Below are 22,688 nucleotides of genomic sequence, written 5' to 3'. Positions count from 1 at the left end.
TGCTCTGGGCCGCTTTAAAGGTATGTTTCTTAGCTCATTGGCTGATAGTGAACATTCATAGGTTTACTTGGCCATCCATCCAGTCCTACCTTTCTGAGAGTCTATAATCTCACAAGGGCCTAGTTGAAACCGGCCTTGAACAAAATCATTGCGGTGGGTTAGAGCTGACCAGTCTATGACAATTCAGGTTCATGGCAACTTTTCAAGTAGGTATGGGTCTGTGTAAGTTATGTTTACCTGGGATGTGGAAGACCCAGGTTCAAGTCTTTGTTAAGCCTGATTGAGAGCAGAGGTTTTTTTTCCTACCCCAGCTCATTGCAAATCAGGTCGAGTAGAGACTTTAATTTGGGTGTCCCACATCCCAAGCGACCCAGCTGTAGCATAAGTCAGTCTCCATTCCGCTTCAGCAAAAATGTTCTGTTCTACTACTGGGGAATCTCTAGCGATCTAGCCTGCAACTAAGGCCTTCGTGGAGAAAGTTTCTCAGGGAGATCCCACTCAGTCCTCAGCTACAAGTATGACCACCATGACAAAGTTGCTCACCGGAAGTTAAGTATAGGAGAGAAGGAAAAAAAGCTCTTTTTCCCCCTGTTCCCCCACCTTGACTCTCCATGAGGAACTTCCCTAGGGAATATAAGATGATCATCTGAGCTTCAGTGCCTTTAATACATCTGCCAGGCTCCTCCAAGAACCCAAATAAACTTCAGGACTGGAGTAGGGCATCGGGGCTGGTAGCCGGGGGTGGGGTCAAGCCTACGTTTTGGTTCAGTTCAGTTCTGCTTCAAGCCACCAAAACAAAACAAAGTTTGGTTACTGTTTTGAACTGATTCACATCAAATTTCAGTCTTGGTGGAAGTAAATTCAAAGAGTTAAAACTTAAAATTGAAGCTATTTTTTTATTTTGACCATTTATTTATTTTTCAACTTTAACAGAAAACACTATGAAAACTCATGTTAAACTTTTTTATGAACACTTTGTTTTAGTTCCCTCCGATCACATCTTTGACCATTTGCTCTTTCCTATATGGGACCTCTGCAGTGAAAGGGTAAGTGAGTTTAGGGCATGGGCCCTGCCTCAGGGGGAGCATCTGAAGGAATGCATTGCCCCAGGGGATGGAGAGCTATTACCTTTTTCCCTTGGGCTTGAAAAGTTACTAACTCCTAGGACCAGGGAGCATTCCACCTGTTCTCTCCCTGCAGGGGAACCTCAGAGGGTGCATCTACACAGCAATAAGAGACCCATGGCACAGGGTCTCAGAGCCCAGCCCAATGAGCTCACAGGGTTCAGGTGCTGGGACTAAAAGTAGCAGTGTAGATGTTTTGGTTCTGAAACCGGTCTCAAAGACGGGACTTCAGCCTGAGCCAGCTGCCCAGGGCTCTGGGACTCACTGCCATGGGTTTTTATTGGCACATACAAATATCCAGCAATGCTTCATATATCTCTGGGCTCCCTGCTGCCTCATTTGGTGTACAGGCAGCTCCTAAGCTGCTCCTCTCCTTCCCTGTGCTTGTGGACTTGCCTCCTTCTATTCTCCTTAGACTAGGGCTTGGTCTACACTAGCAACTTAGGTTGGTTTAAGTGCATCGCTACAGCACAGTTATACTGACCTAACTCATGGTGTAGACGGTGCTCTGGCGCCAGGAGGGCTTCTCCCCTCAACATAGCTACTGCCTCGTGGGGAGATGGAGGACCTGTGCCAACCGGAGACACTCTCCTGTCAGCATCTTCACTGAAGTGCTACAGCCTTTTTAGTGAAGACAAGCCTCAAGCCAGGCCTGTTTGTTGTCTCATGAAAATAAGTTCCAATAGCTTAAAATACTGAGCTTAAAAATGCCGAACCTTTATTTTAAACCCTTCGCCCAATTTTTTTTCTTTCAGTTCCGGTTCAGGTAAAAATACCAGTTCGAGCTGGTGGTGCAGTGCTGGTTCCACTCCCTGCTGCTACCCTACCCTCTCCACTAGTGGTCAATGCCACATGTGCAAGAGAAAATCCCCTAATGAACCTGCCTGTTCTATTCTGTAAGATAACGAAAGCTGCTTGTTGACCGTAGCTGTCCAGGAGAACTAAGCTTTTGATTTTACCTTTGAGTCGCTGCAGCTGCTAGGCAGCCATTAACCAACAGTTAGTCATATTACACAGCAGGTACTTTGGGCTACTTCAAGAACAACCAGACACGTCCTTTCCATGTTACAGCTGACCTATCTGGGCAGAGGCTATAGAGCAGACAGAGGGAGCAAATGATTCTTCTAGAAAGTCCAGCTGCCAGAGTTTTGGAACTAGTGTAGAGCAGCTCCCTCTCCTGCTAGAGAATCCAAATAGCAGGGACATTCAAGAAGATCTGGGCTATTTTTAACCAAGGGTTACAGTGGGGTGGTCTTAGCTTTGAAGTTGCAGCAGCACATCACCTCTGGTCAGACAGACACTCTGGAGCCCCATAGCATCATCCATTAGCAAACAAAGGTTAGACATACAGTTAGGAGCTGCAATCAAATCACTGAATTTGATGAGAACATTGCTATGTATGCACTCCCTACCTGGTAGACAGCATCATTCCCTTTGCCTCGCCGCCTCTGGTGCTTTGGGAAGTAAAAGAGAAGCCATGGATTAATAGCCACTACTGCTTTATGTAGTGGGGGTGCTGTGATTTACTGTATTTCAATATATAGTGTTCACAAAAGCGCCTCTTATTTTATAGGCTAGATACAATTAAGAAATAGCCCTCATTTCTCAGGTGGTGACTGCTGCATGCCATGTGGGGGCTAAGTGACTCTGCACTCTATTAAATACAGAGGACAATGCAGTAAGTTTCCTAACCTTCAGCTATTCACCCATCGTTAATTTTGTGAACAGCTTCTGATGCAAAGGAAGCACTCATGGGCCCTTTAGGAAACAACAAACTCAGACAGCATTCAGTAAAATGACATGCATGTAAATAGCCCCACCGCTGTTTGTCTCTCTCGGCTTTCAGAAGAAAAACCTGCCTTATGACCTGGATGTCAATCAATCAATGAAGCATTTCCCTTGGAATGGTGTTTTGTCAGATCAACCAGCTGACCACAGCATCATGCAAGATGCAGGTTTCCAAGTGTGACATTTCAAAGAGTCGCTGCAGCAGTCCTTGGGCACTACAATGTATGTATGAAAGGGTGAGTGACAAGGTGCAGGCACCCCCCCATCTGAGGGCGTTAGGTGAACATTATCAGCTGTAGTGCCCACTAAAGTTAAAGTTTACACAGCTTACTGAAACCAAATACTCTTATTGAGGATGAAATTCTCCAATTTGTCTTTTTCTGTGGGTAAATTTTTGTTTGGAACTTCGAGCCCAGGCCCATACCTGTTTGAGTGACAGGAAAGGGGTATTTACATTTTTTAAAACAAGTCTACCTACACAATTTTAGCAAGAACTACCATAAAGATGCTTGAGAGATGAAACTCTGCAAGGGTATGATCCTTACCCAGAACCATGAGCCCCTTTATTTCGTTTGAGAGGGGAAACTGGAGCACTTGTAAACTGTGCCCCAAGCGTGCACAACAGATTTTTTCCAATTATGTCTGCAAACCGATATATATTCTCAAATTCACTTGGTATTAAACGTTCAGAACTTTGAAACTACAGCACCAATTTTCTTCAGACTTTCCACTGAAACTTAAATTAAGCTGGGAAGGAAGAAAATTAGTATAATGGTTTTTAAAAACCAGCACATTTCATTTTTTCCCTGAAGTTATTCTGCAGGCACAGAACTGAATGCCCTGCATAAGGACAGTGGTGTAACCTTTTGTTTCTAGTATCCATGGGATGCTACCTTCTGTCTAACCTCTAAGGTTGCTCTCAAGTCATGAACAGAAAAGTAAAAGTTACATTAATAATAATACCTGTTTTTTGTAGAATGCTTTTCATCAGTAGCTCTCAAAGCACTTCAATATTTAATGTATTAGCTGTTTGGAAAGCACTAGTAGACTGCAGCTGCTACTGGAAAGAAGTCAATTCTTGCTTTAGTGGGGTGGTGTTGTTTTTTTTTTAAATCGGGAATTCACCTTGTATGTGATAGTCATGAGGATGTGTGTTGTAGTGGGAACCTCTTATATGGGATGGAAAATGTTTAGCATCATTATGCCTGCCCTGGTTGAAAAGAAAGGTACCACTCACCTCTCCCTTCTTCCCAATTTCACTGTATGCCTCGCCCATCTTGTCCTTCTGCAAAGACTGGCAACCAAATGTAGAGAACAGCATTAGCAGTGTAAGAAGCCATGCTAGCCCCATTGATATCCTTAGCCCCACTGCAGAGCTTCTCCTTTCGCTCTCTTTCACTTCTAATCCCTCCCCTCCCTCAGACGACTCCTGGCCTTAGTTCCATCTATATGAGGTTGGTTCTTTCAGACCTTCTCCATTCCAGTCTGTCTTAATGCAGATTCTTGGAAATTCGACAGCTAATCAAATCCTTTTCTATGATGTCTGGCTCTGAGTCTTCCACCCCTTCTCTTAAACTTAAAAATCCTGTTTCCTATATGTTCTTCCATTCTTCTTCTCCATCCTTCTAACTGCAAGCATCCAGCTTAATACATTCATTTCCACTGTATTCAAGATCTGCTTCTCTCTCTCTCCCTCAGTGCCCAGAATTTGGAGCCATACAAATGTGCAGGCCTCGTTACTGTCTTGCAATATCTTGGTTTTCAATTTGCTAGGCATTCGCCTATTGCAGAGCAGTCAGCCCACTTCTCTCCATTTAGTCCATGCCTTTCCTGTTCTGCTTAAGTTCATTGCTGAGCTCACCTTTATCCTCTACTATCGAACCTAGGTCCTTGAACTTCTGTACCTGTTAGTAATGGCTGCCCTCCAGACTTAGTGTTGGCATCTGCCTGCAAGGTATCAAATCTACAGCCCCATCCTGTGTTTTATTGCAGCTGATTTTCATGCCATTTTGTTCAAGTATGCCCCTCCATCTCTCTGAAATCTTCTTTCATTTCCTCTTTGCTCTCCCCCACAAGCACATCATCAGCTGCAAAAAGCATGCGGCAGGGTGCCACGCTCTGGCTGTTTTCTGAACGTGCATTAAGTACCCATGTAAATAAAAAGGGACTTTTTGCCAAGCCATGGTGTACTCCACCTCTTACTAGAAACTGTTCAGTTTCTCCACGTGGACTTCTAACAGCTCCCTGATACAGATCCTGGCTGAGTCTGGCTAGCCTTCAGCCACCTGTTTCATTCTCATACACCACCAGATGACTTTTCTTGGACTATAGTCATGAAGCATCTCAAGATTGATTAGTACTATGTGCAGGGTTTTCCTCTATACCTCAGACCAGTTGGTCTTTGTATAGCATATTGCATGTGGCAAGCCAATGAATATGCAGCATGGATGGAATCAAACGGACTATTTATTTTACCAGTACTTCATCATCGCACCAACTCAACTAAGTGGTAATTGGCTCCTTCACTAGAAAATCCCAGGGTCAAGCAAGGTTCAGAACAGCTCCTCTGGCTGTAAGGTGGTCACCATATCACCAAGGTTCAGGGTACCCCATTTAGAGAGAGAAACTGAACTGAGGGCCAGGCAAAGGGTACTGCTCAGGCTATAGAGGGAGGGAGCAAAAGGAACTCTGCAAGGTCAGAGAAAGAGGATGTGCTATGGGAAGGGATTTACTAATGCTCAGGGCCCTGCTAACTCAGGTGGTGCTGAAAGTCTGTAAGGGAAACCGATTGACTCAAGTGCAGCTGAAAACCCAGGGAGAAGTTGAGCAGGACTCCAGTGCTAACTCTCCGGGTCACTACTGTTTTCTGCTACCCCCTAGGGTAGGATGTTGTTCTCCTTCACTGTGGTTGTGTTAATGAACCAGTATCCCAAGTAAGATGCTACTGGGGATGCAGTTAGTTACAAGGGAAGTTCTGCCAATGCTGCTTCAGAGAGATCAGGCAGGGGCCAGCTGGAAGCAAAAATATTCCATAGACTAGGGCAGTAAGGGTAGGCTGTATATCTCTGTGCAGTCCCCATCCTCCCCCCTATGAAGCAGGTCAGTCTAACTCATTTTGGGGAAAGGTATCAGCATGGGGAACATATCCAAAACCTGACCCACAACATCAGCACAGAGACATTGCTGAGGGAGAGGGAGAAAGTGTGTATCAAACACTGCCTTTAGCACCCTGCAGTTCCTTAATTTACTCACAGTGTAAACTGTGTCCTGAGATGACTTCTTTCTTCTCTGCTGAAAAACAAAGGGGAAGAGCTGAGTATACAACATAGTGTCAGCATCCTTTACCTCTGTGCATATGGCTGTGTAGTAATCATGCTGTTTTCATAGCTATGGCTAGGTACCGACATGTTTCTATGTATCCAGTGTACACAGTGGATGCATATTGCTGCCATCTTTTTCTGCATACTGCTCTCCAGCCTGGCACCTGGACAGATGTGGGTAGAAGAGCTCCTGCTGCTTTGAAGGAGTTGTTTTTTATTTTTATTTTTTATGCTTACTGAAACCTAATCCTTCCTCCCTGGATCTGCATAGCTGTCCTCGGCAGGAAAACCCTGAAACCCTGAGCAAGGGGAAGGCGTCCCCTCCCTCTTCCTCTCCAACAGCAGTGAGGTCTCAGCAACTGCAGTTACTATGACTCTCATGTTACTTCACTGGCACTTGCTAAAGTGTCACACAGATCTACAGTGAGACACTCAGCCCCTGTATGCCCTGCCCACATCCGTTGGGTTTGAGATGGAGTGTGATTTCCTATTCTGGGTTGTTGTGAGCTCCTAAGAAAGGCGCAGGGGTGAAGATTTTACTGTCTGCACATCAAAGACTCCAGCCTTGTGCTTTGTTAGGACTCTTCTGTCTTTATCCAAGGTCATCCCTTGCCTTGTGAGAGACATGAAGAGTGTTAACTACAGGCTGCAGCATGAGCAGCTAGCAGGGTGTTTTAACACTCCCCTGCAAGGGGAGTGTTAAGCTAAAGATTGTTCCGGGCACAGCTATGTTAGGGAGGTGATTAAAAAAAAAGCAGCCGTGGAGATATACTAGCAACGCCTTCCTAGAATGGACAAAGGTATGCTGCCAAAACTGCACGTAGCTTGGGTCAGTTCCCTGAACCAAACAATCTAGAGTGCAGTTTGTCCTGGCCCAGCTCTGCTGGTTTAAAAAACAAAATGCATACACCCCTCAGCAACATAGCTATGCCATAGTTTCAGGGGGTTACGTGAAATACGTCTAGCCCTAAGCCCACTGTGGCTCAGGGCATGAAGGACCCTTGTCACAAGAAGTTGAGCTGGTGCAGGATTTCCACAACCAAGTCAGTTTATGTTGCCCTTTAAATAAGACGCACTGCCACTATCCAGCAGCCCTCAATTCTAGCCACACCACGGCAGCTTGCCAGCTGCAAAAGCTGCTTAAGGTTAAACTGTCACTTGAGAATCTCCAGTAACCTGCTTTAGCATTAAGGCATCTGCTCTGGTTGTGGACAAGTCGTGTGGGGCAGCAGAGATAGCACATCAGACGTGCGTGGCTAACAGAGGATAATGGTACCCTGTACACACTACCCAGGACATCGTGTGAATGGGTACATGCACATCTTTGAGAGAGGTTAAGCACAAAAGGTAAGTTAAACAAGAGTGCAGGTGAGAGGAAGTTACCTGATTTCTCCCTCCCATTTCAAGGTCAGAGCCTCTCTTTTTAGTTCCCAGAACATCATATTCATCTCTGGTTGTACGAGACAATTTCTGCAATGAAAAAAAGGAAAAGTAGTCAGAGTGACAGAGACTTTGCTAATAAGTAGCTTAGGTCTTGACTTAGTTAACACTGAAAGGAAATTCTAGTTCAACATCCAATTTACTGCACAAGTTATAACTGTTAAATAAGCCAAGAAGTAGTTTTAAAAGAAAAATAATCAACACTAATGATCTAGGGCTGTATGCACCAGCCACCCTGCTTGCTAGTCTATCCACTAGAATTCAGATCTTCCTGCCCCAGAACCACAGGACCCTGCCCCTAGAGCTAAAGGCAAATCACCATTAGTTGAAATAGGATTATGGCTTTTATACTGTCTCCCTCTAGTAGCTGGGGATGTATACTCATACACTGGAGCAGATTTGATTCTATGTAATAGAAGATACACTGACACCATATCTACATCAGTCACGACATTACACCATTGATTTTTCCCCCCTTTAAAAAGTCAAGATTTGCATTCAGTAAATTCAGGAAACCCTGTGCCTGAGCTCACTCTTGATTGGGATTGTTTACTTTACAAAGTAGACAAATACGAGAGGGCCATGATAGAAGTACCCAAAATAAGGCAGGATATAAAAAGAGGATGGATCAGGTGCTTCTGTGCCTCCTATCTCATATCACAAGAATGAGGGGACAGTCAATGGACTTGGAAGATGGCAAATTCAAAACATACAAAAGAAATACTTTTTCGTCCATTCAACAATTAGATGATCCCGTGGCCATCTGGTTGAGGTCAAGCACTGGGCAAGATTCAAAGAGACTATATTTATATGGATAAGACTATCCAGAGATTAACAGTTAACGCTAAAAAGATTATTGGAAGGGATTTAACGCTTTCATGATTCAAATCTTAAACTAATCTCTAGCTATCTGGGCTAGGCAAACACTTCATGAGGAGCAGATTCTCACATCTGCCTACTGTGGAGTTGTTTGCATCGTCCACTTCAGCCACTATAAAAGACAGGATATTGGTCAAGAAGGACCATGGGTCTGAGCCAGTCTGGTACTTCCCATGTTCTAGGATACACAACAAGTCCCATGACTAGACCAATGGCGATATGGTGACTCATGAGCCACAGGAGATAAAGTGATCCCTGTTACTTACAGAAGAACCAGAATCCCCCCAGTGGTGCTCAGCTTCTGCATATCTGATCCCACCCCATCTTCCATTCAAATCCAAAACCTGGAAATGGACAGTTATTTCTGGGGTCTAGCTCTGATCTTGCCCAGGTCCCCTTGCTCCATCCTCCCATTAGATTCCACACTCAGCCTTGCTGTCTTCTGGGAGGAAGAGCCACAGGCCTCCACCCTTCCTGGGCTCTTTTGAATGGAGCCACCTCAGGGACTACACAAAGGTTTTTGGGTGTGCAGTTCCTGTGCAGCACACCCGCAGCGAGCAGACGCTGCTGCTGCTACCGCCACTGGCTGCCCTCAGTGGGGAGAAGAGGATCAAGTCAATTACTAGCTCTTGCAAAACACCAAATACCTGGAAGCCAGGTATGGGAAGGGGTTTGTGGATGCCTCATTCAGAAACACAGGAGCAGTGAGTGGGGGCCCTGCAGACAGAGGGGATGTGGGGGAACAGGGGCTGAGGGAGGGCAGGCGGGCAAACAAGCAAACATGGTGGAATGAGATTTCCACCATTTGGATTCTAATGCTGGATCCAAATTCAGACCCAGACAGCTGTCAGGGTCAAATAAAAATCCAACCTCCAAATGTTACCTCTGGGGGTATTTGAAGTTAGATCTGGACCCCATTAGGTCAGTGAGTCTCAGTTTACACTGAAATTCATCCATTTCCTGCAGCTCAAGACAGGATCAATCTCTGACCAGTAGGCTCTTCCACTTACTCTAGTCTCATCAAGCCTGAGAGGCAGGTAAAACATCACTACAAGATGTTCCTGTTCTAGGTCTGAATTCTGGTTAATTAAGTAAGGGTAGTGTGACCTCTCTCTCTCTCTCTCTTCCTCTTCCCTTTCCCAAGAGTTTACTATACTAGTGCCTTGTCATGGTTGAATGGAAGATAGTCATGCCACTGTGCTGTGCCATATTGTTCCTATCAGCAAAGAGAGAAACTGACAGGGTGCAAGTGTGTAGAAGAAAAGCTACATAACTAAATTGATCCTTCAGCATTAGCCAGCTTCTTTACCTGAGAACAGGTAAAATTAGTGTAAATATATTAGTTTATAAACCTTTAACCTCCTTCCTTCATTTCTAAAGGTAAAATAATAAAATTCTAATAAATCTAAAATAAATTCCTGTCAGGAGATCAACAGCACGTTGAGACATTGTGGGTTTTTTTTTGTTTGTTTGTTTGTTTTAAAAAAGACAGACATTTATTTGTGAAAATACATAATATTGTACAATAGCTCCACATACTGTACTATGACTATTACAAGTGTACTGCTCTGGACCATTACTAGAGTGCTCTTTATAAGCATAGAGGTTAGACTTGGTACCTTATAGACCATCTATGGTGAACTCCCTTTCCAGGGATCCACAATGCAACATTCAAGCAATAGTTAATAAATAATCTGGGAAGAGTTCACCTTTGACCCTTAAAGTGTTGCATTCCAGAGATCCATATTCTAAATCCTATCACACGGAGCAGTGAAAAGATGCAGGCAACTTAAATGAGGCTACTCAAATAAGTACATACCACTCAGTGTGAGGTAGTACTGCAGGGTCAGGCCCTCTGTAGAGGAAAGCATATGCAGATGGGCACATGTGTGTTTCATGGACTCACAGACAGCACTTTGTGATCCACACCCCAACCCCTGTGCATGCATTGGACAGGCTACAGCTGCCAACTGGAGAGCACCAGTTCAATACTAGAATTAACTGCTCCTATCCTTCTGGTGAATGGACATGCCAAGTGCACCTCCTGCACATTAATAGAGTCAAGCCTTAAACCAGAGTCCTAGTGTTCTGTTGGTAACAGGTGAGTGAGAAGGAAGTTTCCCCCCAAGGTGAGCCGTTAGGCGCTAGCCCCGGTGGGAAGTCACTTCCCCTTGTAGCTACTACACTGCCCACTTGTGATTGTTCCTCATTAGTCTGCCTCATCCAGACCATCCTGAGCCTTTTGGCCAGAAAAACGCCATCTCATTCACAGGATAGCAGGAGGAGAGGAGAGCGCATGTCTGGATGAGCAGATTAAAAACATGTTGACATAAGAGCAGCAGTCACTTACATTATACACGTCATTCTGGCCCTGCAGTGCCGGGGATTCAGGGGCTTTGCTGAACTGAAAGAGAGAGAAAGCAAAGTGAGCACCTGGCAACAGCAGCATAGTAGATACAGCCCCTCGGGGAGTTATTCGTACCTTAGGTGGGGAAACTACAGACTAACAGCCTGTGGCCCTGCCAGTGCCATCAAGAGTTTGCCATCTGGGGTGCCTAAAAGGGCCAAAAAATATACAAATTCCTGCCCTGCTTTCCGCGGGAGCTTTCCTTTGTATTTCAGTCCACTCTAAGGGATTGATCATGCTTTTAATGGTGCTTTACAACAGCCCTTTGGAAGCTTAAACACAGACAGGATTTCTTACTGAGTGTTCTCCTCCACTGTGCACGTGCACACAGGCATGTTACGGCAGGGTCACCGTCGTGCTCCAAGCCAATGCATGCAGTCCGTTATTGGAAAGTCTCTTATGAGGACAAGGGCTGCTAGCATTAATGAGGTCTTTCATGGGCCCCGCCCTGCAGGCTCAAGCTCTAAAAAACTAATGACACCTTTTAAGTCCCCAGGCTGTGCAATGGCAGAAGATGCTATATAAGTTGGGGAGGGGTGTTTGAAATTTTTCCTCTTAAGTCTGAATATTTTTGCTCTCATCTCCACAACTCTTGCAACCAGCCACACACACTTCTCCTTGGCCTGCTCAGGCTTAGTTGTTTGTTGTTGTTGGGATTTTTTGGGGGGGGGGGGGGAGAGGGAGGAAGGGAAAGAGTATAAATTAAAAGCAGCCATTTGAGTTCTGAGATTTTTCAAAAAGTGAAAAACCACCAAATTTTTACAAGTGTTTTAATCTCTCATAGCTCAAAAGGAGCTTGGCCTAAACATTTCAGATTTGCTTTATGTGCTGAAAACAAGCAGACAGACTCCAGCAATGTAAACTTAGTCTGACATTTAGTCCTGTCCCGTCTGTAAGCTACAGAGTTTATAAACCCCACTTCTTACCACAATGGAGTTTACAAGGTCAGTTTGCATTGCCTATTCATTCATTTTAAAAAGATGCATCTCTAGGGGCCCATCCAGTGCTCTGAGCCTCTATCTCATACCTTAATCACAATAGACACAGACAAACGTGCACCCATAAATATATCCACATCAAATGATGCCCTCCTCAGCAGATTTACTGAGAGAGAGAAGAGACAAGCTTTGCTGCATGCTTGGAAGATTAAGAAGTCTGGGCTCCAACAGATTGTCAGGTGGGGTTCAAAATAGAGGACCCTCAGAGAGCACCCTGCTAGCAGCTCCTCACTTTCATGGAGGGCACTCGACTTCAGCCTCTGCTGATCCTGACTAGCGTAGTACGTATTCATGGGGAGAAAGATGATCTCGGGTAACCAGGTCCCAAACCTACGGAGTCTACAAGATGCAGTTTGATCCCTGGAAGCTGTGACCGCTCCTTAAGGCGGGTGCTTTGCCCATGCCATTTTGAATCAGGTACAGTAGGACACTGGCTCTAAGCACATCTCTATAGAGCAGCTGTGCCTGCCATGTTGGGGCATCCCCCACCTCCACTACTTCGAAGGGACGCAGGCATCGCTGTATACCCGTTAGCGTCACACTTACAGCTAAAAGCGCTTACCAAAGACAGCACATTCATAACTTGCGTTTAAGATCTGTGATCCCAGCCTTGCATGGGTGAGGAGGGGCTCTGGCAACCCTGTGATATACAGGAGAACAGACTAGAGGATCTGACCCGTCTCTTCTGGCCCTAACCTATGAATTAAGGTAAGGGATTTGCACTGCATGTATGTACAGAACTTTGTATACAGACACCACTTTCTAGAGGGAAGAACACCAGGTAGACAGGACTTGTGTGTACGGACTCCTCTTGCTGAGGGGAATCAGAACAGCTCCTCTTTGCTCTCCCCATCAGGACACTGGGAAGTCTGCAGACTCCAATTTTTTAGCTCCATCTTAAATAAATGGAGTGGTACCTGGGATGGGTTGGTCCTCTTGCCTCTTCCTCTGAAGCAGCAACTTATTTATTTACTATCACTGAATTATTACTGTATATACATTTAGTTAACAGCTAGACATATTGCAGAAGGTAGGCTATTCCATCTCCTATGGGTAAAATCCACTGCCTAGGACATCTCCAAGCAGATTACATGCACCTGCTGCCAATATTCAAATCACCCTGCAAATTTGTCACTAAGCTTTAACCTTAGAAGGGGAATGAATTTCTCTCACTTTGGTTTCTCACTCTAGAGGAGTTCTGGGCTGGGAACAAGCAACTGCTGGGCTAGTTCACCCCGGCTTCAGCATCCTGCTGCTCCAGGTTCACACGCTCCTGGGCAATTTTACTGAGCCCTCCCTAATGATCACTCTCTTTCCCCAACAGCAGGGCAGGTCCATGACTCCCACAGTCAAGTACAATGTGCGTGTGGGGGGCATCTGTCTGGCGTCTGGCTTTTCGCTCTGGCAGCCTCACACAGACGAGCAGTCCTAGAGCAGCATTTTCATCTGTTTCATGGTGGATACGCTGCCTTGGGACACTGTTTTTCTGTGGAACAGATGAGTGCCAGCAGCTGCAGGGCAAGCTTCCCCTCTGCCCGCCCCAACTAGCACCCCTCTGCCCTGCCTGGGAGGGACCCGCGAGAAGGGAGATCCAGTTCCAGGCCTATTCAATCCTTGGCTTCTCTGCAGCAGGCTGCCAAGGAAGATGTCCATTTTGAGCGGGTTTTTGGGCTGAAGATGCTGGGGAAGAGCTGCTTGCCTAAGCCAGGGAGAGGAGGGATGCTCCCCTCTGCTTTTAGCAAAAAGGGGGGGTTTGTGCTTCCCCCCAGCTCCCTTAAATTGGCCTCTGGGGGGAATTGGACTGAAGCCACCAACTCCCTTCATGGGTAACTGAACAGCCATCAGAGGTCAACAAGAGCCCATCACTGCCCACTTACCCCTGTCACCACTCCCAGCCGGAGCCAAGCCTCCCAAGACTCCATGTATCCATTATCGATCCCCAGCTCGACATCCAGAGTGGTGGGTTTTTTTTTTGTTTTTTTTTAAAACACAGTTTAGCTTGGGATTTCTCCTACGTTTTCAACCCTGTTCCTGAGGTATTCCTTTCTCTCCATTTATCACGGTCTCTTCATTTCAAAGAGACATAAACCTACTCGCAGTGCTGACCCAGCATCTCCTACCTATTCTGTGCAGCCTCTGATACCGTGTCCACCACTGTAGTATCAGAGCAGCGTACAGAGTTAACAAGGACCCAGAACCACCAAGGTACTTAGGCTTCATTCCGTTGAAGTCAATGAAAGTTAGGAGGCTAAATACCATTACAGCTCTGGGCCAAGGAGACTAGCATCTATTGTGTGAGGTTTCCTCTCCATCCCTCCCCTTCAGGGAAAGATTATGTCTAAGAGTTTTCACCTGAGACAGCCAACATCACCAGTCACTTTTGAAGTTTGGGAACAGTTGAACTGCATGGAGTTCAGTTAGAGTTCCCCAGCCACTGGTGTTCAAGTTTCCATCCATCCCTCTGACACCGTCTCCTCTCTGGCAAAAATGCCCGTCTTCACTGCCCACTTCTCCCACACCACGCCTGGTGCAGAAGGAAAAAATATTCCCCACCAAAAATCGGTAGACCCACTACTTTATCCTTCCTCAAATTCTTCCTCTGCTGCAATGCTTGCAAACACCGCTAGCAGAGAATGCCTCAGCAAGCAGAGGCTACTGTTTATCAGTAAAATGTGGATGCTTTTGCAAAATATTTTGTCCCCCTTCCCCACTCCCGTTTATCTGTTTTATACACCCATTTTGTCTTGTCATAAGTTGAGATAGTGATCTTTCTGAGGCAGGGATTGTCTTTTCATAACCCTGACTAGGCCCCATGGCACAACAATAATAAACGTGCTCATAATGGCTACCAGGCCCACAATTCCTTGCTCTGTTGGCAGGGTGTGTTGGGGTCCCTGAGCCTTCAGGGCTGAACTATTATCACATGGCCGTCATGTTGCGTAAAGGCAGGAAGAGCACTGACCATGGCTTGAATGAGGCGATATCAGGCTGGGGCTAGTTGGCATTATTCTTTATGTTGAGACCTCATCCAAAGACCAGGCCAAAGGTGGGGTGTGAGCGAAAAATCACCAGCAAGTTCTAAGGTGGAGAGAGAAGAAATGCTGCAGATGCCGAATCCCCACAGGATGCTGACTCTGGGGAAACCTTGCCACCATCACCTACAGTGACTCAGCTGGCTACTTTCTGAAATCTCCCAGGCCCCTCCTTGTACTTTCCATATTCTGATAGTGAGTGGGTGCGACTCTTGAAGGAGCACTGCCTGTTTCTTTTTAATTAACCCACCAAGACAGATCATCAGCTGCAACGTTTTGCTAGATTTTGCATTTTATGCTTGGGACTCGTGCACTTCTGGGCCCTGCTCTGGAAAAACAAAATCAGTTATGAGTGCTCACAGCCCACTTCAGAAAAGGAAAGGCCTTACCACAAAGAAATCCTACCATGCTTTCCCTACATCTTCAGCACTCAAATACTGAACTGCTTTCACTCCTGCCAGATCCCAGTGCTCAGCAAAAGTCTCTCAGGCATCACAACAATCAATCTGCAAACCCAGCACTTCTCATTTTTAATGAGAGCTGAAAGACCATAGGCTTATACATCATCTTTCAAGCCAGGCAACTATCCAAGAAAATCTGATCTTCCCCCAACCACTTCCCAGCCCACATACAGCCTGACAAACACCAAATGGTTCAGTGTTTTGAGGAGACACTGTGGCGATTAGACTAACCTTAGCTTTCAAAAAGAGGGCCGTAATGATGACTGCATAGATGAAGAGGATCCCATCCAGTATGTAGCACAGTCTTGGGTCTGTCAGTCCTGGAACCGGTGCAGCATCTATACAGAAATACCGAGTACATTAATAAAAACAAGGTCATTTGCATTGTAATATACAGGCTGGCGTGTATGTGGCAGTGCTGCCCTCTACTCAACAGAGCAACAGCCACTTCAGTGTGTGTGTGTGATTATGTACCCCCATAGTGGCTGGAAGCCTGCAAAAGGACAGAAAAGCCCTAAGGCAACTGGCAGTAAAGGAAGACTCTCTTTTAGCGCAAGAGGCTGAAGAGGACTGTTATGAAGCAGAAAGTCCAAGTTCTATTCCCTGTGGCATGTGTGTGCAGTTTAGCTGGTGACTAGGATATCTGCATATCTATGGTCAAAGATCTACAGTGCAGTTATTTGAAGAATGTCTGACATAAACAACTATTACCCATCAACTCGGTCATTAGAATCCGATATTATCCCCTGCAGGGAGTCATGGTAACAAGAAGTTGTGACATAGAAATGCTGTTAAGCGTTGGTGTTTATGTCCTGGGCCCAGTCATATGACATGAGGAAGGTTACCTCCCGATCCCATCTTATGGCAGACAGCAGCATGCCCGGACGCCACTGGCACTGATTACAGTCATGACTACACCTGTTCAGAGAGAACTAAAAAGAGGAGCCAGAGCTGAGAAGTTCAGCTGGGGAGCCAACAGGTCAGGTCCAGAAGTTGGAGCAATCTTAGATCGAGGGTTCAGTTCCAGAACTATCTGTAGAGGAAAGACTACAATGTAATCTAAAAAGCAGAGAAAGATCACCTTTCCAGGACATGGAGGAAGGTAACAGGTTATTTGAATTGCAGAATTAGAGGGAATTCAGAGAAGGGTGAAAAAAAAGTATCAAGAGTATGGAAAACTCATATGAAGAGAGATTGAAAAGTCTGGGATTGTTCGCCTTAGGAAGGAGATGAATAAGAAGGGACAAGTATATAAAATAATAAGTGGTGTAGAGAAGGTAGACAGGGAGAACAGAAGTTCCCAGTCTCATAACACAATGAAATTAAAAAGGTGGCAAATTCAAAACGGATACAAAGAAATACTTTTTCACATAACGTGATTAAACTATAGAACTTGTTGCCACAGGAAGTTGTTGAGACCAAGAGTTTAGCAAGAGTCAAACTTGTCATTAATACAGATATCAAACATATCCTGAATTATGATACTTCTGGATAAAAATTTTGGAAGGGGTATAAAACCTCATGCTCCAGGGTCTAAGCCAACCTCTAACTATTAGAGATCAGGATGAGACTCACATCTGCTACTGCGGGGTTCTTACTCCTTTTTCTTTACAATCTGCTACTGGCCACTGTCAGACAAGATACTGAACTAGATGGACCTTGGATCTGATCCAGCCTGGCAATCCCCATGCACCACACACGATAGATGTTAGTCACACTGCTTAATGCATTCCTGGAACACGCTGATATTAGGGTTGATGAGGGCAGTATAGGAACCTTTACAGAATAGAATGTTCTAGATGCTGGCTCTATTCTGATTTGTTCCCCCACATAGGCCACTCACTCTAAAAAGCTCTAGTTATAAAGTTTTTTGCAGATAATGTTTTTTCTATAACAGTCACATCAATGTGAGGAAATCTGCCTTCTGTAGGATCAAAGTGTCCAGTAAGTTAATGGTGATGGATTTAAAGAGCTGTATTCATACAGAGAGTTTGTGTGCACTCAAACTTTTAGTCATGTTTTAACACTTGATAATACAATTGTAAATTCTAGTGTGGACACTATACAAGTATTTATTCCAGGACACAAATGTTCACTGCTAGTTGTGTTTAAACTGAATGGGTTATTACACTGAGGCAGATGAAATTGTCAATACATTAAAACGATTTTTCTAAACTAGGAATTGGCATTCAATTCAAAACATTTCACATGCTTAGAAACCATACACTTACAGAGTATGTCTACCTTCGAGCTGGGGGAGTAATATCCAGTTTGAGGAGACATACCCATGCTAGCGTTGATGGAGCTAGCATACTAATATAGCTGTGGCAGTGTTTGCAGCAGGAGGGGCTAGCCACCCTGAATAATTGTGTAGCATCTTAGAGAGGTCTGTATTCAGGGTGGCTACTCTTCCACTACTTGCCCTGCCACACCTACACTTTAGCTCTAAGTATAGAAGTTAGGGAAAGGATCATATACCATTTTCTAACACTTCTATAAATGCCTTTTAAAGGATACTCAACATACTTTACAAATAGCAATTAATCTTCACCACCACACTCATCTGATATAGGATTATACCCCACTTCCAACAGTGGAAACAGAGGCAAGGAGAGGTTAAGTCACTTGCTCAAGGTCCCACAGTAAATTTATGGCAGAGCTGGGAACAGAACCTGAGAGTCCCAATGCCCATTTTCTTGTTCTAATCATTCAATAGGCCACACTTTGTTGTACAGCCTTAGCTCAAGGCATGCGCCTGGTGTATAGCGGCACAGGGCCATTGACTTTGGGAGGCACCCTGTTTGCCAGCATGCCAGATCCAGGAAATCCCCATTCACACACAATGGCACGCCTCAAGCCTGCCACCAGTTTCAAAGATACAAGGGCCAGACCAGCCTCCTCAGTGCTTAAATCCTCTCGGCTTCTCTTTCTAGCTGATTAAACCCTTTTGATCCTTGGCAACTCAAGAATGACAAAGAACCTGATACCTTCTTGCTTCATTGTTAAAGAGTAGAGTGTATAAGAATAAATAAAACAGGTTTATAAATGGAGACTTAAGATCAAGTATATGCTGAAACCTTGGCCAAAGATAAGTCATTTCTTTCATTGTACGGTAGAACCTCAGAGTTATGAGCTGACCAGTCAACCACACCCCTCATTTGGAATCAGAAGTATGCAATCAGGCAGCAGCAGAGAACCCCCCCCCCCAAAAGCAAATACAGTACAGTACTGTGTTAAACATAAACTACAAAAAGAAAGAAAGAAAGAAAGAAAGAAAGAAAGCAGCATTTTTCTCCTGCACAGTAAAGTTTCAACGCTGTATTAAGTCAATGTTCGATTGTAAACTTTTGAAAGAACAACCCTAATGTTTTGTTCAGCATTACGAACATTTCAGAGTTACGAACAACCTCCATTCCCAAAGTGTTCATAACTCTGAGATTCTACTGTATTCCTTACATTTGTAATAAGGAAAGTTCTGCTGTGAACATCTATTAGTCCTACAAGTCACTGCAATGGGACTATGTTAGACTGAAAGCATTTCAGGGCAGACGCCATCTTCTGTTCTATGCTTATACGGTGCATAGCACAATGGAGCCCCAACCAACGCCTTTAAGGTGCTACCAAAATAAAAATGATAATATTTGTGAGTGAGGGTTTACAGAATTGGGCCTCAAGACTGACAAGCAGGAGATGAGCTGGGACAATGTGAATGACAGACAAGGAGTGACCATAACCTAGCCGCACAAGGCAATAAGAAAGCTGCTCATGGAAAGCCTGTTCCTACTCACCCCTCCTCCACTCCCCCTCAAGCCCCACCCACCCCCACAGCAGACAGCAAAACCCAGAGTAGCCAAGGGAGAAAGAGGGGGGCCAGGAAATGAACCTGCCGCAGAGCTGCTCAGAGCACCAGACAAGAGGTCTCCCCAGAATGTCACACAAGTAGACCAGAACCACATTATGAGAGAACCATCTATTGTTGTGTATATTAACATACTTTCTACAGCATATGTGGTATATGGTGAACATGGAAATATATATTTAGATATTTTGAAGTAAAAAAGGAATTAAACCTTGCGCAGGCCTCTTAAATGGCTTCTCATTTTGTAACTCGGACTCTGCGCTATCGTTATCTTTTGATAAATGGGCTTTTTTGGCTTTGATAATTCACACTCCAGTAACTCATTTAACCACAGAAGCTGCAGGCTTACGCTTACCTATATTTATTTTAAATGGCTTAAAAGGATGGGAATATTTTTGCTTTAAGGCATAATCACTCATCAATGGCTCACTGTGGACAAGACGACAGTGAAAGTGTCTGTGTCCATTCACTGTCATACGTTAACATACTAAGATACAAATACAATGACACGCACTGGACAGTATCCTCTCTCTCTCTCTCTCTCTCTCACACACACACACACACACACACACACACACACACACACACTGAAGTTTTAAAATCTGTGAAAATTCTTTTTAACAGAATAAGGACTTTTAATTTAATAATCCCCCTATAGGATTAAGGGCCCCTTCAATATTAATGATTATTTGCAGTAGTGCCCATAGGTCCTGGGTACTCCGCCGTCCAGTGCGTATTACATGTTCCCTCAGTGGCTAATCCATAGAGGTTTATGAGTCTGCTGCTGCTCCCAGCTAGATGAGTCCAACAATAGACAACTAACATTTTTAAAGCAAGAGGTTCTACCTTCAGGCACTAGGGATGGTCCAAATGGGGAGAGGTAACACAAGGTGTTTTCTGAACAGAGAATGCAACACAATCCCTGCCCTAAGGAGCTTAATTTAAAGAGAGAGAAGGTACTGTTATCTTAATATTTTAAACAAGTAAGCTATTTCCAGATTACTCCTGAAACTTGTCACAGATAGTCAGCAAGTTCACCTTAGGCATCACACACGATTAAGTCTCTAGGAGGAACTTAAATGCAAAGATGGTCAGGGCTTTGTGGATGAGCTCAGGAAGGCAGCAAGGCTGGGTATTGGGAGGTTCGGAGCTCTAATTCTGCTTCTACCACTCACTCACTGCGTGGCCTTGGGTGAGTAACTGCACCTTTATGTCTCTGCTCTACCAGTATAACAGGGATAATATTTACCCACTTTCCTTACTGGGACGTTGCGAGGATTAGCTAGGATCTATACGGTACTTTGATCATATACGTAAATGCTCAGTGGCAGCCTAAGGACAATGCACGAGAAGCCGTCACTCAGGTGGATGAGGCTGGCACGGTAGGCAGAGCAGAGGGATGTGAGGAGACATGGAATGACACAGGGCGGATAAGCAGGAGGGACAGAGTCATGCAGGGCTTTGTAACACAAAGTTTGAACTTTACACAGTGGAACCCACGTAGTGTTTAAGATCGCTAGCCAGACTTCCTCCCAGCCCAGCCTAGACCCCTGAGAAATTCCCTCCCAGCCGCCTCCCACAGACAGACTCTCCTCCCAAGTGAAGTAGCCTCCCCTCCACAGCAGGTGGTCAGCTGGAAGCAGCCACTCTTTTGCTCCGCTGCAGACTTACTATCACTTCCAAAGTCCCCTCTGACTCTGGAGTCCAAATACCACTGAGGCAGCCTTAATCCCCTCTGCATTTATACCTAGGGCCCTACCAAATTCACTGCCATGAAGAACACATCACATGAAATCTGGTCTCCCTCTGTGCAAATCTGGTCTTTTGTGTGCTTTTACCCTATACTATACAGATTTCACAGGGGAAACCAGCGTTTCTCAAACAGGGGGGTTCTGACCCAAAAAGGAGTTGCAGGAGGGCTGCAAGGTTATTTTAGGGAGGTGGCGGTATTTCCACCCTTACTTCTGTGCTGCCTTCAGAGCTGGGTGGCTGGAGAGCAGCGACTGTTGGCCGGGCACCCAGCTCTGAAGGCAGCACCCCACCAGCAGCAGCACTGAAGTAAGGGTGGCAATATCATACCATGCCATTCTTACTTCTGCGCTGCTGCCTTCAGAACTGGGTGGCCAGAGAGTGGCGGCTGCTAATCGATGGCCCAGCTCTGAAGGCAGCAGCACCAAAGTAAGGTGGCAATACCATACCATGCCATCCTTCCTATGCACTGGTGCTGGCGGTGGCTCTGCCTTCAGAGCTGGGCTCCCGGCCAGCAGCCACTGCTCTGCAGCTGCCCAGCTCTGAAGGCAGCACCATCACCAGCAGCTGCGCAGAAGTAAGGGTAGCGGTGCCGCAAACCCCCCTACAGTAACCTTATCACCCACACAAAACTCCTTTTTGGGTCAGGACAATACAATTACAACACCTTGAAATTTCAGATTGAAATAGCTGAAATCATGCAATTTATAATTTTTAAAATCCTATGACTGTGAAATTGATCAAAATGGACCGTAAACTTGGTAGGGCCCCATTTATACCCCACAGAGCAGAAAAGTGAAAGACTATTCCCTGTTCTCACAAGGATAACCCATTGCACCTTTTTCTTAAAAAGGAAACAAAAAAAAAACCCAAAAACCACCACACTCCTTAGTGAGAACTGAGTGAAATAGTAACTAAAGGAGAGGAAGCCTGTGGGCCTGAGAGAGAGGGGCCATGCTGAAGTCAAAGAAGAGCTCAGCTCTGAACACAGCCCGAGTGCTCGGTGTGGTTACAGAGAGCAGTTTCAACCCCTCTACTCAGAGCTGACAGCTGTGTCTCTAGAGCGCGAGGTTTCCTGTGCTATGTTGCAATCCCAGGGGCTTATCTCCCAGTCATCTATCTATCCGATGTACACATACACGCAGCATGCACACACCCCCGCACCTCCCCCCTACTGACGTAGAGCCAGAGACTAGCAGCCTCACAACACTTTTCACGAATGCCGGTCTCCAGCGTCTCCTAGGAACTGGTGAGCGCTAACAGAATTGAGCCCATTAGTCTTGTCTCGAAGCACAACCTTAGAGGTGCTATTCAGACATTTCATAACCTACATGCATACATACATACATACATACATACATACATCCTCCTAAGGGCAGAGGTGTCCTGGCCAGGACACCAAGGCAAACCCCTCATGCAGAAAGTGCCATGGGATCGGACGTGCTCATCCAGGATGATGGATTTTATGGGCTTCTCTCCAAGCAACTCAGTTACCTGCCTCAGAACAACAAAAAGCCGACATGATGTTGCCAGGCTTCAATCCTGTGCTTTGAGGGATTCTAGGTGCTTCAGTCCTGAAGAGGGGGCCACCAAACCATCCCTCTCACAATCCAGCAATCAGGAGCCAACTG

At 45.3% G+C, this 22,688-nt stretch overlaps 1 protein-coding gene across 7 annotated transcripts in view; it reads right to left on the bottom strand.

Moving 5' to 3' along the window:
- CD247 (CD247 molecule) overlaps positions 1-22,688 on the bottom strand; it is an 80,458-nt gene that overhangs the window by 2,021 nt on the left and 55,749 nt on the right. For 4 of the 7 annotated variants that reach the window (XM_005283686.5, XM_065575107.1, XM_065575106.1 and 1 more), the window contains exons 2-7: positions 15,681-15,787; positions 10,902-10,955; positions 7,616-7,702; positions 6,165-6,203; positions 4,150-4,206; positions 2,537-2,578 (exon numbers count right to left, since the gene is read on the bottom strand). In XM_005283686.5, the coding sequence (XP_005283743.1) occupies positions 2,537-2,578; positions 4,150-4,206; positions 6,165-6,203; positions 7,616-7,702; positions 10,902-10,955; positions 15,681-15,787 (386 nt within the window). Of the gene's footprint in view, positions 1-2,536; positions 2,579-4,149; positions 4,207-6,164; positions 6,204-7,615; positions 7,703-10,901; positions 10,956-15,680; positions 15,788-15,923; positions 16,044-22,688 lie in introns of those variants that run through there. The other 3 variants (XM_005283687.5, XM_065575127.1, XM_065575117.1) reach the window with 2 other exon arrangements.

The sequence above is a fragment of the Chrysemys picta genome, chromosome 1 (genome assembly GCF_011386835.1).
Source record: "Chrysemys picta bellii isolate R12L10 chromosome 1, ASM1138683v2, whole genome shotgun sequence".
Classification (NCBI taxonomy): domain Eukaryota; kingdom Metazoa; phylum Chordata; order Testudines; family Emydidae; genus Chrysemys; species Chrysemys picta.
This window is presented reverse-complemented; position numbering and strand designations above follow the sequence as displayed.